Source organism: Vombatus ursinus, unplaced genomic scaffold, assembly GCF_900497805.2.
Source record: "Vombatus ursinus unplaced genomic scaffold, bare-nosed wombat genome assembly UNPS02014799.1, whole genome shotgun sequence".
Taxonomy (NCBI): domain Eukaryota; kingdom Metazoa; phylum Chordata; class Mammalia; order Diprotodontia; family Vombatidae; genus Vombatus; species Vombatus ursinus.
In genome coordinates, this window is record NW_020954577.1 from 48465000 (window position 1) to 48480958 (window position 15959).

The window sequence follows — 15959 nt, forward strand, 5'->3', positions numbered from 1 at the left end:
AGTATTCTAACTCAGGTTTTCTGATTCTGAACCCAAAACCCTTTCCACTCCCAACTTATAAAAACCACATGGTACCAAGTTCATTGTTCATCCATCCAAGCCAACATCCTTCCTTATTTGTTATGTTATGGTCCATGAATCATTGTATTTTTTATAAGCGTATTATCTTAAGCTAACTATGGTGTACAGACAGACCAATTACATAACAACAACAGCAGTAACAATAATTTATAGAACCCTCTGAGATTTGTGAAACACTTCATAATTCCTATCTCACTGGATCCTCACAACAACTCTGGGAGGTCGGCTTTGTTGTTATCCCCATTTTATAGATGAGGAACCTGAAGCAGGTAGACATTCAGTGACTTGTCCAAAGTCACGCAGCTAATAAATGTCTGAGGCCAGATTTGAACTCAAGTCTTCCCAACTCCCAACCCAGCAATCTGTCCACATCACCGCTCTTTTCACTCTGAAAACAGGAAGCAAGATGCCAAGTATAACAATACGTACCACCTTAAGAGCACAATGTCACAGCTCTCTTTTGTCTGTAGGATTATATAATCCCACTTCTGAATCTTGAATGAGCCAATCAGTTAGCCCTCCAAACCAGGCTTACTCATAAAGTACAATTGGAAACAGCAATTTTTGGGGCCAGCTAAAAGCCTTGGGCCTTTGACAAAGTAATAGAAAATGGCGGGACAAAACAAGATTTTTACAAGTCCTCTTGCCTCTTTGGGCCTCAGTTTCCTCATTTGTAGAATGAACGGGTTGGACTGGATGGCCCAGTTCTAAATCTATGGTCTACATGGCATTCTCTTACATCAATGGGGCAAAAGCATTGTATACCAGCCTGCTAGGGAAACTGACTTGTTCTACAACATACACTGTGATGTATTTTGCTCTGGTATATGCTTGCTTACAACTTTCTGAGAATAAATAAACAAACAAATAATAAAGTAAAACTGATAAAACTACAAGCATTTGAGCCAATATTTGAACCCAGGTCTTTAATGGTTCCAAGTCCATGGCCCTACCCACCTTTCATTATAAGTAAAGCAATGATTTTCAAAAGAACGTATCTTGAGCCTTGCCAAAAAAAAAAAAAAATTTGGAAACTCACAGGGCATGGAAAGCGAAACCAAAAATTTTCCTGAAAAATCTGAATTGATCCCACCCATCCAATCTATCGTGACCCTAGTGTGGCCCAGTGGAAAGAGGAGTGGATTTGGAATCCAAGAACCTGGCTGCAAACCTTAGTTCTACCATCAACTCAATGTGTGATGCTGAGCAAGTCACTTTGGCCTCAGGGTCCCAGCCCCCACTGGGCCAGATTTCCTCTGAGGTCCCTTCTAGCTGCAAATCTGATTCAACTCTCCCTGCTCCACAATCACCAAGCTAAGGAGGCACTCAAAATTCTTCCTTTGGAAATCAAAGGTCACTCAGCTAATTCTCTCCCTGAAGCAGAGAGAAAGGGGCAGGTAGAAGAGACACAATCCCTATCCAGACCCTTCCCCATCAGGCCCTTGGCACATGGCTATCTTTCTTCCTACTTAATCCACATCCCTTTCATTATGCCAGAGATAGTGACTGGGGTCTGGACTTTTCCATGTCTACATGGGGCGATCCCGGGCCACTGCCCATAGATAACTGTAAAACGGAAATGTCCATAGCCTGTTGGTGCTAGAAGGGTAGAATGAGGTCCACATCCACACACAGATGACAAGGCTTCCAGAAGACATGTGTGAGCTGCTAGCTAAGTGTCTGGAATAAAGCTGTCCATTCAGTAGGACGTATTTCCAGTGGCTTGCTCTCAAGAGACAAGTGTGATGCAGAAGGTTTGAATTCTAGTTTTGGGATCAGGAGATATCTGAGTTTGAATCCTACCTCTAACACAGTGGCTGTGGGATTTTGGGTGAGTCACTTCATATGTCATGTCCTCAGTTTCCTCAACAGTAGAATGAAGAAACTGGATCAGATACAACATGTCATAGAGGGGAGAAGGCTAGCCTTTGAGTCAGGAAGAGCTGTGTTCAAGTTAAGCCTCTGAGCTTGGGTAAGACCCTTAGAAGTAGCTCTAAGAATTATGGTACAGGTGTCTGCATCAGTGGAAGGAATTTTCATAATGGGACTTCCTCCTGCTGATGAACTCAAAAGTCCAGGGCATTGCCCTCCTCCCCTCCCCCCCATCAAAAAGAGGCCCTCCTAGCCCTAAAGTCCTAAGACTTCCAAGCTTAAATCAGCTAGTAGTTATGACTGCCCACGCACAATGCCATCTGATCCTTACAACTCTGTGAAATGGGCTTTATGGATATTATTGTCCCCATTTTACAAATGAGGACATTGGAATTTGGAGAAGGGACTGCCCAGGGTCACAGCTAATAACCGTCATAAATTGGATTAGAACTCAGCTTCAAAGTCTGGAACTCTAAGCTCCCTATGTCAAGCTTCTCTCTTGAGATTTACAAAGCCCCTGAGATGGGAGAAGCTTCATTCCTGACACTAAAAGAACTCAACTATGTCCTGCTCACACACTTAGGATTCCTGTGTGGCCAAGATGGGTTCTGAACCCAGAGCCGAGCCCCAATCCAGCATTCCTTCTACCTGCTTTCACCCCGGCCAGGGCCAGCGACCTCCTTGAAGACCAAGAAGACTAAATGTGGGGCAGGTTCAAGGCAGGGACGATCACCTGGAGATGCTCCCTACACCAGAAGAGTCCTTCATACAACGTGTCCCCTAAGTCTCAGTGTGGGCTTAAGAACCGCACTCAGGCTTCTGGGATACCCCATTTTTCCTCTAAAGTCTGGAAACTGCTAATACAGAACCTGAGAGCTAGAAGAGGCCTCAAGGGTCATTGAGTCTGACCTATTCCTGGACAGGAATCCCCCCCTGAACATATTCAGCTCTGCCACACTCCCTCCCAAGGTCATCACTGAGGGCATTTTGGCCTGTTCCCATCAGTCTGCTCTCATGGTCTAATCACCAGGACCACAATCACTTCTGCTATTTCATGGTGCCCAAACAAGGGCTGTGCCCTTGGCCACACCCCTGTCACCTGGCCTAAAAGCTCTGCTCTGTTACAACTTTGGGATGTTAAGAGGCATTATATTTCAACTGGCCTCAGTACTTAAAGGTTTTGTTCCACACATAAAAATCTGCAAGCAAAGCGCCTGTTAGGCCTCTTCTCCAAGGTAATTTCTCAGCGCCTTGCATGGGGATTTAACGGGAGCCATATGGCCCAATCCCCGGACCCTCCTCTCAAACATCCCCCTGACGAGATCTCATAAATGTTCCCAGGGCTGTGAAATATCCAGCAATGTTCTTCTAACAATAAAGCCGTGCTCTCGGCCGGGATGTTCTGTCAGATGCAAAGCAGGAAGCGATGGTTCCTGGTCTCAATTACTCAGGATGGCTTCCAAGTGGTCTTGGCTGGGAAATCTGGGCCAGGGATGGGAGGCCTGATCCTAGCCATGGGAACAACTGATCTGTCCTGGTCGGCAGGTGGGGAAGTGGGGCTCTTGGTGTTTCCTTTATTTTAAAACACCACCTCCATTTGAGAACACAATCCCTCACACTTTCCTTCTTTGGATAGCAAGCCAATTTTTAAGATCTGAGTTCAAATCCTGACTCTGGTACCCACAAACAGGTTGGGCACGTCACTTAAACATTTCTGGATTACAAATAATTCACTGATAAAATGAGATAGTTGGACTGGGTGATTTCAAAGGTCCTTTCCAGCTCGAGGTGTGGGGAAGAGTTGACTCAAAAATTATGTAACCCATCTTATACAGTGACTGGGGGTAGGGCAAATGAAAAAATACTTTACATTTCTCAATGTCACTTCATGTAATGTGTGCAGACTAGAATGTCAGCTCCTTGAGGGAGGGAAGTGATTTTTTTGTTTTGTTTTGTCTTTGATTCCTCATTATTTGGTACTGGCATGTACTAGGTATATAACACATGCTTGTTGATTTGAAGTTATTATTGTTAATATAAATGACTGCTTAATAATATCTATATCACAGGTAGAAAATTTAGAAGATCTCCAAGCATACTTCATGCATGTAACCTATAGAACCATTTCTAGGTTCCAAATAACAATAAAAATAATGATGATGATGATAACATTTATGTAACATTTTGAGGTTTCTATATATTATCTTATTTGTCCCTCACGATAACCCCGGGAGGTGAGTATTGTTATTGTCTGGATTTTACAAATAAGGAAACTGAGTCTCAGAGAGGCCAAGTGACTTTCCCAGGGTGATGCAGTAGTGTCTGAGGCAGGATTCTAACTGGTCTTAGACTCCGGTTTCCAAGTCAAGCATTTCATACACCATATTACCTAGTTGCTTCAGCTTCTATGGAATTACCTTGGTCATCCACTGCCTTTAAAAGACCCAGCCGCTACGGGACAGGCTTCCTGCATGCCCTATTACCCAAATGCTTGGCTTCAATGTGAGCATTCATAGCATTAGACTTCTAAAAGTCTCACTGTCAAGAATGATTTCCCCTAACATTGGCTGCGGTGATTCATTTTCCCAGCTCCCTTGGAGATGTGGGACAATGGGAAGTCAAGTCCTGAACCCAAGCGCCTCCTTTGGGCACAGATACAACTGCAGGAATTCCAAATGGAATCTCCACCAAGCCCTGCGATGAGAGATCAGTCAAAAACAAAGAATCCTCAGGGAGCTGCTACTACGTCCTTCATCTCCCTGGCAGACTCCCACGTGCATGAACCTCTTTGGGGATCCTGGGTTTTCTTCACCGCTCTCTCAAAGCAGCATCAGATCTCAGCTACACTTGCTCATTCCTCTTCCAGAGGAGGGGCAAAGCCACGGCTGAGAAATCCAGGCCACCTACTCAGCCTGTAAAGCCAGCAAGTACCAGGCAAAAGCAGCAAGGCCACCTCTCTGGACACTTGCTGCCCCCTACATAACCAACCATAAACCAGGAGAACAAATAAGAGCCATATGGTCATGGGAGAGGGAGGCTGCTAGCAGCTAATCATCTAAGTGACGAGGCCAAATTAGGTGTCTGAGCCTCCTATTCTGACGTGGCTACCAATCCAACTGACCATTCACTACTATGATTGGGGGGAGCCAGGGGACCATATGAAAACAATTCACCTTATAAGCAGCCCAATTATCAATCAATTGCCCAGCGGCCACTAGAAAAACATAAGCATCCGATCGCTGTATTTTGACATTTGGAGACAGGTAGGCGGTGCAATTAGATAGAGTGCTGGGCCTGGAGTGAGGAAGACTTGTGTTACACTGGGCAAATCACTTAATCTCTACTTGCCTCAGTTTCCTCATCTGTAAAAGGGGGATAAGAATGGCACCTATCTTCCAGGACTGTTATGAAGATCAAGTGAGATAATATTTGTAAAGCATCTGCTTAGCATAGTATAACATATAATATATTATAACATATAATCGGTGCTATATAAATTTTAGCTAAAATTATTATTATTTTATAATAATACCATCAAATTATTATACATAATATAAATATATATTCATATTAGTTCATACATTATATAATAAAAGGTTATATGTGTATGCAAATATAACATGTGATATAATTAACATAATTATATACTTATATAATCATATATGCTATTATAGGATATATATTATAATGAATGTAATAATATTATTAAATGTTATTATTTTTATTGTTATCGTTATTATAACCACTAACTTGCCTGAGCACTAGCTACCAGGTAAGAGAGAGAGAAAAATAAGTTACTCCTCTGTCATCCTTCCATGCCTTCTCTGAACTGATCTGCACCATGAGCCAGGGGTTCAGTTACCCTAGATCACACAGGTAGTAGGTGGCAAAGCCAACATCTGAACTCAGGTCCTCAAACTCCATTCTGGTTTAGAGCTGACTTGGTCTCACATGTTTTGGTTTTGTTTTATTTTATTATTTATTATTTTATTCTCTGCTTTTTTTTTCCTTTCCTTTTATTCATTCATTCATTTACTTCTCATGTGTTTTTAAGAAATACCCTCCTTCCAGCCCACTTTTCTCCCCCCACCCACCCCCCGGCTCATGGGCTCCCTTCTTTTTTCCATCTGTGGCACCACCCTCCCAAACCTGTGCCATCAATCAGCCAAAGGCGCCCTTCCTGGCACCGGAGGGAGTACAAGTACTTACTAGTTGGAGGATGCCTCCCACACTCCAGAGCTATTTCTCAGTCTTATTCTAGACTGCCTAACCACATAAGTACAGCTAGGATATTTATACTAGCCTGCAAGTTTGTGTCAGTGAGAATATCACCGCTTGCTCTACCCGGGCCCAGAGAGGAGGACGGAGGGCTAGAGAAGGGATGGGCGCGAGCCAGGCCCCCCAGGCTTCTCTGACTATTAGCGCTATGGCTTTCTGCCTTTCACCCCTCATTTGGGGCTGGTCTGGCTCAGGGCCCGCTCGGTAGCCATGCTCATCTGAGTCCTGTGAGCAACGTCTCTGTACTGTCCCGGGAAGCCTCCCCTACGGACCGGCATCCTGTCACACTTTCCAGGCCTTTCAAGCCTCCCGGAGCCCTCATAGAGAAGGGAAGACATGGCGGAACAGGGGAGACACCGAAGGCAGAGGGTTGGCAGAAGACCCGGGGGGCGCCCAGGAGGGGCAGAACAAGGGGAGACAAGCCCTGGCCCTGAATCCCAGCTGGGCCCACGCCCCTCGGCTGCAGCAGGGAGCTGTGCGTGGGCACAGGTGGATGCCAGGCTCTGTGGCTAGATCGCAGCTCCAAGTCCTGGGCCTGAATAGAGACTTTCATTGCTGTTTGCTGTTTTTGTTGGCTGGTCGCCATTGCAAACATTTGCAGGTGGCTTGGCCAGATTTTGACACTTGAATATTTGAGGTTGTGATAAAAATCAGAATATTACTACAATATGGGTTCTGTGCAGTCTTACAAAAAAAAAATAAAATAAGAAAGCTATCTGCAGTTTCAAATGCTCATTTAAAGACACAGTCTCCAGAGGAAACTCGTGTTTTAAAATAAGTGCTCATTTCCTTTTTGCTGGGGGAAATAAAGAAGGGAAAGTCATCCCCGTGTTTTTTTTTTTCTCCCAAACCACCTAGATCTCAATATTGAATCCACTGGTGAAAGGAGTTACTTCTCACTGAGCCCCAGTGGCCACTTCGACCATGTTTGGAGACGGGTCAAGCACAGATAAAGCGTAACAACAGAGAGTGTCCCTTGGAATCTTCACCGTAGCTCCGAAGGGTACGGCCTGAAGAAAGAAGGAACTCCATCAGCCAGCCTTGGCAGGGAGACAGAATCCCCAAAGCAGCAATTATCTCCAAGAACACACCAGGGAAGAAACACAACATCCCAGGACTAGGGACAGACTGTAGGATGGGCCTGGTCAGGAGGTCATGCAATCTCAGGGACAAGCCCACTCACGGATGGAGAAGAGGCTTACGAACGCCTCCCATAGACCTGTAAACAGCAGACCTCCAGGCTTGGCCTCAGAGGGCCCTGCTCCCAACAGTGTCCCCATCCACTGCTGAGCCGGCCACAGGCCTTTGAAAGAGTGAGCCTACGGTTAACCTGACCCGAGTGGATCCGTCCTAGCTAGACAGGAACAATAGCTAAGGGGCTGGCTCTCCCGGCTGTTGGGGGTGTGAAGCAGGAGACCTGGGGGGTGGGGCCAAAGAATGTCACTAAAATTGCTTGTAAACTCCAGCACAATTTACGTTTCTTTTCTTCCCCCCCCCCCCCGGGAAGGAAAAATAAAATAATTATAATTACCCGACATAACTCTGACTTGTTTCTCCATGGGCCCAGCCACTACAGGGAAACAGTCACTCGAGATGGAGGCGTTTGCTTGTCTTTAACGAGCCCACCCCACCCTGGGAGGATTACAGGTTCCTGCCTTGGCTCCCAAAGCTTTTATGGGAGAAAAGACATCTTTAACGGGAGAAGCATTTGCTCATTCGGCCTCGTGGCCTCTCCAAACAAAGCCAGGCATTCAGCTGGACGGTCTCATTTTCTGAATCCTGAATGGAAACTCCAGGGTACCCATGGCCAATGGGTGGGTAGTCATTAACTATGGTGCTTTGGTTTGTTATGGTAAGCCTTCCCTCACGAGTCACAACGTATTTGTACAGGCTGAGAGATGCCAAGGACAAGGGCAGGATGGGCTTCTGTTAAAGAGAAATTCGGGGGTTGTCCCCCCATGTGGAGGAGGTACCCTAAAAACTTCTAGAGATGAGGAAGAGACAGGGCACTGGGAAATGGGGTGGCAGCAGCCCCTGCCCCTATTGAGCAAACCTGCCTGGTCTGGCACAGCCCCATAATACCAGTCTGTCTTTCACTATCTTACCCGGAGGGTTCTGGGAAATAACATTCATTCATTCTCCATACGTGGTAATACAAGTAAATTGCCAGGCTTGGGATTTTGTGTGTGTGTGTGTGTGTGTGTGTGTGTGTGTGTATGTTTTACTTCCTCAGCATTCAAGAGGTACCAGTGCTATGTAGAAACTTTATGAAGTCTGAACTCCCTTTCCCCCTGAACCCAGATGGAATGGAGGAGATTATGACCCTGAGGTGCTAAGCAGGGGAGGGAAACGTTTGTACTCCTGGCCTTATCATACATACAAAGCAAAATCTAATACAAAACCAAACAAAAACTCAAGGGCATTTAAATCTCTTAACCCACAACTCCCAAACTCTTCATTTGTTTATGTTCCTATCCAAGTAAGATAGGAAAGACAAGATTATTATTCCCACTCTACAGAATGAAAAATTGAGTCAATAAGAGATTAAATTGACTAGTTAGAAGTCATATGGCAAGGACTGCAGGTCAGCTGAGGAGTAAGGGTGTATGGGCCCTGGGGGGTGGTCAACACCCAGGACAACAGGGTGGGTAGGTCCAGAGGTAAAAAGGATGCAGAGGCCTTGGGAGGGGCCAAGAGTCAGGATAAGGGCAGAGAGCACAATGGGCTGCATGGCTTTGAGTCCATAGTCACGCCCACCATCCCACCTGTCTTCCTTCATGAATTGTGATTCCAAGGGGTGAGACGCCACAAACCACACAACGCAACACAATACAACACAACACAATTATGGCAAGTCAATGGGAAAGCTGGGACTGGAGTCTAGGTCTTCTCCATCCCAGGCCAGCAAGTTTAGTCATTCCCCTAGATCATCCGCCTGGTATAGCTTCAGTTGGGAACATGGATCCCCATTAGGTTTTCTTAGCCCAATCCCTTCACAATGGCCCCATTTCCTTCACATCTTACAGGTCAATGGACCTCAAAGCTCATTGAGTCTCATGAGGCTCCAAGCTCTGCATCACCCTTATACTAATTTTTTAAAAGTGTTTCAGGATTCCCAGGCTGTGGAAAAAGTTAAGTGATCTTTTCTTTCTCTCTCTGTCTCTGTCCCTTTCTCAAAGGATCAGGTTCTCAGGAGAGCTATGAGATAAGGAAACCTTAACAATGGCAGAAGACCAGGGAACAAAGGATCCCAGGGGCCTCCCTAAGGGGCACTGGATGTGAGTAGGAGGGTTGTACAGGTGCATTATTGTACCACCAATATGCAGTTGTCTGGAATGCTGACTCTCTGGCCTCTGTAAATTTCTCTGTAATCCCAGAGAAATAGTACACCAGGCTAATTTCTTATAAAATCCAGGAATACATACGACATTGACAAAAAGTATTGCTTTATTATCAGTCCCCTGCTTGGCAATATCTCCCTGTGATCAAAGCAGCTTTACCTCTCCCCCAGGATAGATCAAAGCTTCAGTCAGGGCCTGCCTTGGGAGGTGGGCAAAGAATCCCCTAAGGATTTACCCCAATCAAGGCCCTGCATAAAATCAACATGAAGACCCATGTGGAGTCAACCTCCAATCTCTCCTTACCCGATCTGACGGTTTGTGGAAGGTGCCTGCGTGATCACAGAGCTGGACTGGGGGGAGGGCATGGCCTGTTGAATCACAACGCTGGTGTCATGGTTGGGCATCCGCGTGGTGCCCAGCTGATGAGGCCCTGGCATCGCTCCGCCAACTGCATTGTGCATTGGGATAGCCTGCCCAGAGAAGGAGGGGAAGAGGGAGGGAAGTCAATATTTCATTCTGTGTTCATAGTCTCAAGTTCAAAATTAGGAATCTCACAGTGTCCCCCCAGGCAGAGAATTATTGGCCCCTGGCAAAACTTGAGCCAATACATCTTGGTAGCACTACCCATTGGGACAGAATAAAATACAACTGGTTTCATTGACAGCAGGAAACATGAAAATACCTGGAAGTTTGTTTTGCTTTGCTGCCATACTGACGTGAGATTTACATTAGAGACATCTCGTACACACGTCTCTGACTCGACGTGATAAATACCATGTCGGAAAGCGAGTTTTTTGTGGCCAGCTCCCAGTTCTAAGATTTAATGGGTCGGCCAATCCATCGAACCTGCAGCCAGCTTTGGATGACAAGCACGCTGGCTTTTTCGTGGTTCTGTCCAGGCCGCAGAGAGCACAAACGGTGCTTCATGAAATTGACACCTGTCTGGGACACAGGATGGCATGGTTATGTAATGAGCCCAAAAGCCTAGGGAGAGTGGATGATGGAGACATAATAGGAGGCGTGGGCACTGTCTAAGATCTACAAAGATCCAGCCACCCCTTTTAGCTTTACAACTGCAAAGATCTGGGTCACTTATAGCCCTCATCCCATAGAGATCTAGATCTGGAAGGAACCTCTGAGATCAATTAGTCTGATCACTTTACAAATGAGGAAACTGAGGCCAAGAGAAATGAATGAACTTGCTAATTCTGAGCTAAGTGACAGAGTTGGGACCTGACTACAAATGGAGTGCACTTTTCATTGTGTTATGCGGTCCCCTTCATATGCAAAGAACTTTTAAATTTATCTTAAACATCCTCCCTATGACACCTCTTGATGATGGGGAGGTGACCCTGGGCTCTCTGGGGCCATGCTGATGGAGCACAAGCTTCTGCCAAGCCAGGAATGCTTCGAGGATGTGTTTTCTCATGGTCCCTATGGCTGAATTTGGTTAGGTAGGTCCTGAGATCACAGAGAGGCCAGAGCAGGCTCAGGAAACCTCAAAGATTATCTGCAAAGCTAGAAAAGGGTGGTAAGCAGCAAACACTGGGTACCAAACCCACATGGAGAGAAATTTGGATATTTGGAGGATTAAAGTGAGAATCCCCAAGCATGATAAAGTCTGGGGAGTGTATTTGATGAAGCTACATTCTGCCTGGAATGAAAGTATTGGAGAAAAGAGATTTTGTTTTCACTGAGGCCGAGTAGGCAGAGACATTCTAAAGAATATCTTAGGGCTGAAAATTGATTATTATTGTCATTTTTTTAAATCCAGAAAACAAGTCACATCAACAAGCAATTTATTAAGGTGCCAGGCAATGGGCTAAGTGTCAGACAACATGTAAACAAGGAAAGATCAAGCTTTTGTTAACAAGGATACTATAATACAACGGAAAAAGAGTTAGCTCTGGGGCCTTGGTTCAAATCTTCATTCTGCAACTCATTACGTGCATGGCCTTGGAGAGGTCATTTCACTTCCCTGGGCCTCAGTTTCCCCATATGTAAAATGAAGCATGTTGCTAAGACAGCCCCTGAGTTAGTTCACTGCCAGCCCTAAATCTATGACTTGTACTCCTATCAGCCTCTGACCTCCAAGGTTGTATCTTTGATCCTTGATCTGCAAAACGATGATCCTTTCAAAAAGGTTAAAAAGAGTCTTATGTTCCTTTTAGTTCTAATCGGTCTCCTTAACCTGGGTCTATGAACTTGGTTTTCTAAAAATGATTTTGATGACTGTTTCACTATAATTTGTTTCCTTTGTGTTTTCTCTGGGTATATTTTATTTTATGCTTTTAAGATTATTCTTCTGAGAAGGGTCCTTAAGCTTCACCAGATCAACTGCCCAGCAGGTCAAGGATACCCAAGTGGTTCAGAACTAGTTTTAGCAAACAGATTTAGAACTAGGAGAGGCTACACAGAAGTGGAGGGGCAGACAGAGAAACTCTTATCCAACCTTCTCTCTCTCTCTCTGTCTCTCTCTCTCCTCTTCCTCCTCCTCCTTCTTCTCTCTCTCTTCTTCTTCCTCCTCCTGTTCCTCTCTCCTCTTTCTCTCTCTCTCTCTCTCTCTCTCACACGCACACTCAGGCTCAGAGGAATTAAGTGCTTGGCCTGAAGTCACATGACTAGCAAGTATCAGGGTCAGAATTTGAACCCATGCCTGCTAACTCTACAAAAACACTACACCCACTATAGTCTGTGCCCGCCCATGTCGAGGGCAGCTGTTAAACCAATGGGGATCAGGAAAACTGTGTGTGTTTAAGGGGAGCAGTTTGATAAGGTATTGTTGGGGGGAGGATGGAAGGAATGGTGCGTCATTACCAATTTGCTAGTTGGGGGGAAAGTCTGCCAGAACACTTCAAGGCTTAGCACAGAGGAAAGCCAGCATTACTCCCCAGGAGGACGAGGGATAGCTCAGCCCTGTTCTGCAGCAGAGAGCAGGGATTTCCTGCACTGCGTGTTAAGTGATGGTGAGAACATACGTGGTCTTTGGACTGCCGGTGTCCATCACGTTGCACCTTTCCCAAGGTTTCTGATTTCTAAAGGCTGACTGCCTGGGCTGTCAGGAGTCCAGATGGAAACTGGGCACCTGGCTTAAATTGTGGGCTGACCAGGGTGTGCGTGTGTGTGTGTGTGTGTGCACGCACGCACACACACACACATGTGCTCACATACACAGCCCAAAGCTCCCTTTAGGACCATACAGAACTGTTCGAAACCTTAACACACTGAGAAAAGCCCCAGGTGCTATTGCACTGGGTGAGAGTAAAGACATGAAGAGGAGAAACTCTAGGATCAGCAAAAAAGAAAGTAAGCACTTTTGTTGTTTTTATGTTGACAAGAGCTAATGAAGAAAAATGACTAAAGATAAAAAAAATTTGAATTACACATTCACAGAGTCCCAGAATCTCAGGGTTGGCAGCGACCTTGGCAACGATCTAATCCAATAACACTCGAAAAAGAACATCTGCCCCTATTAGAATATTAGCAACAGGGGCTTATCCAGACCCAGCTGCAGGACCTCGAAGAGCAGGGCTCACCAGCTCTGGGGGCAGGCAGCTCATTCTTCTTGGGGACAACTAAAGGGTGAGGACTTTCTCCCGACTTCAAACTCAAACAGGCTTCGTTGGCATCACCCCCTGCTGCTCCTGGTTCCTCCCTCTGAGGCTACTCTGCTACATGGCAATTTTATAAGTAGCTGTAGACAGGTGGTGTGTTGCTTCTGTGTCTTCTTATTTGGGAACCAAGTACTGCAGATTCTTCAACCAGTCCTTCTGTGGCATGGATTCAAGGCACCTACACATTCGCAATCTGACTCCAGCTTACCTTCAGGGTAATTACCCTGACACACTCTCTTCCAGCCACACTGGGCTACTTTTTCTTCTTCCTGCATCATATTCCATCTAGCATCTTTGGATGGGGGCAGCTAGGTGAAGCAGGGGATAGAGTGCCAGGCTTGGAGTCTGGAAGACCCATCTACCTGAGTTCAAATCCAGCCTCAGACACCTCCTAGCTGGGTGACCCTGGACAAGTCACTTCACCCTGTTTGCCTCAGTTTCCTCATCTGTAAAATGAGCTGGAGAAGGAAATGGCAAACTGCTCCAGCATCTCTGCCAAGAAAATCCCAAATGGGGACACAGAGAGTCAGACGTGACTGAAATGACTGAATGATCACCTTTGGGCAGGCTGTTTCTTTCAATAAAATGTAAGCTTTTCTAAGGAGGTTTGTATTTGTATCCCAGCATCTAGCCTTACACTTAAAAGGCTCTTAAACAAATGACTGATGATTGAGTCATCATTATCATCTTTGTCATCATCATCATCATGTCATCATTATTATTAGGCTTGCAGCCTTGAGAATGTGAGATATGATAACAATCAACCAATCAACTGACAAGCAACTATTAAGCACCTACTGAAGATACAAAGACAAAAATGGAACCAGCAGCTTCTTCTCTTTCTAGCAATATAGTTGGTGGCTCTCACCAACTATATTGGGCAAGGGCAGAGGGAAAGGCAGATGAGCTGCTGAGGTCTGCCCCAGCTCTGTCCTTTAACTCTGCTTTGCACCAGCAGCACAGAGATGACATCAGGACCAGAGGTCCAGGCTGCCCCGCCATCCTCCCTCTTTGCCTTGCACATACAATCTGCCCTTTTCCTATAGAGACAAGAGACCATTAAAAACAGAGATTTCTCAGAAGAATAAACAGCAGCTCTGAAGGTGAAGCCCTATCATTTCCTACAGAACAAAGAAACTTTTCTTTCTAAAACAGCATGTTATAACTTGAATGTGAACTGTTCCTTGAGTTCGAATTTACCGTTTTCAGCTCACAATTTGTCTTCATGGGCAAGAATGGCGGCACTGCCAGCTCAATGAATCATTTCTATGCAGTGAAAAAACCCACTGGATTCAGAATCGGAGGGCCTGAGTCTGAATCTCACTTCTGCTCCTTACTACCCACAAAGCCTTGGAAAAGTCATTTAGCCCACTCGGAGCCTGTTAAAAGAAGAGGCTGGCCCGGATGAATGAAGGAAGCCCTTTTTAAGCACTCACTGTGTACAAAGCACCGTACTAGGCACTGGGGATACAGACAAATCAGACAATCCCTGCCCCTGGGGAGCTCACATCCTTTTTGGAGAGAAAACGTCAGGTTTCAGCCACAAGGCAAATGAAAGAGTCTCATGGGGCAAAGGCAAAGGAGGTGGCCAGATCTCTTTTTCAATGCCATGGCCACTGATAAAATCCTATTTGTTCCCAATGTTGAGCCAGGGCCAAGGACTTTGGGGCCAAGGGCTTTCTTCTCTGCGTCTTCAGGAGCTGGGGCTGCAGCCCTTGTGGAAGCAGGTCCAGGCTGCATCTCCACAGAGGCTGCTTCCCAGGAAGATGGCCCAAGGACACCGGGTTGGAAGGCTCTTGGAGTCAGGGTCCTGGGCTCTCTCCACCCGGGTCTGAGGTCTGAATTCTGCCTCAGGCACTTACTGGCTGCCTGACCCTGGGCAAGTCTCTAGGCCTTACTTTGCTCATCTGCAAAATGAGGGGGTTGGTCTCCATGGCTCCAAATCTATAATCCTATGAATTTTTAGTATAGAAAAGGATGGAGGGAAGGGAGAAAGAAGATGAGTGTGAATCAGGAGATGGTTCTGAATCTTGGCTCTGTCACTAACACACTTGGGCTAGTCATCTGACCTCATTTTCCTTTAAAAAGTACTTATGAGGAATAGATTTTCTCAAAGGTCCCTTCCAAGTCTAAAATTAAAATTTTCCATGCAGCTTCAGGATTCTCAAGGCCTCACAGATTGTTAAAACAGGGAAGGACCTTCAAGATTAGCTAGTCTCTTCATTTTACAGACGATGACACTGAGGCTCAGAAAAGATGAGGCACTTGTCCAAATTCATGCTGTTCTTAAAGGGGCAGAGCTGGGACTCAGATCTGGGCCTTGCTTCCCAATCTGAAATTCTGAGATATTATCATATGATGCCGACCTCTCTCACCCCACCCCAACCAAAGCTTGTTTCAGAATACCAGGCAGTGCATTTACGGTGTGTGTTGTTATTTATTCTTTTTAAATCCAGTACTACAGAGAATAATATAAGTTCCTTGAAGGTAGGGTTTGTATCACTTTTTGTTTTTTGTCTCTGACTCTGTCTCCAAGCACAGTGCCTGGGACACAGAAACTACTTAACAAATGCTTGTGAAATTGAATTAAGGGGATTATTTAACATTGTTTCTAGCAGAGTATGTGCCAGAGTTTCACGACATCCTAGGAAAGCCTCTCTTTGTAGGAAGAGAGAACATGGGGTGGAGGTGGAGGGGAGAGAGAAAGTCAGGAAGGAGAAGGAGTGAGAGGAAGTGCGGGACTGGAGGGAGGGAGAGAACCTGCTCTAATACA

At 45.7% G+C, this 15959-nt stretch overlaps 1 protein-coding gene across 1 annotated transcript in view; it reads right to left on the minus strand.

Moving 5' to 3' along the window:
- Positions 1-15959, minus strand: part of LOC114050683 (cyclic AMP-responsive element-binding protein 5) — a 487545-nt gene that overhangs the window by 298627 nt on the left and 172959 nt on the right. The window contains exon 5 of the mRNA XM_027872543.1: positions 9876-10042. Coding sequence (XP_027728344.1) covers positions 9876-10042 — 167 coding nt within the window. The remainder of the gene's footprint in view (positions 1-9875; positions 10043-15959) is intronic.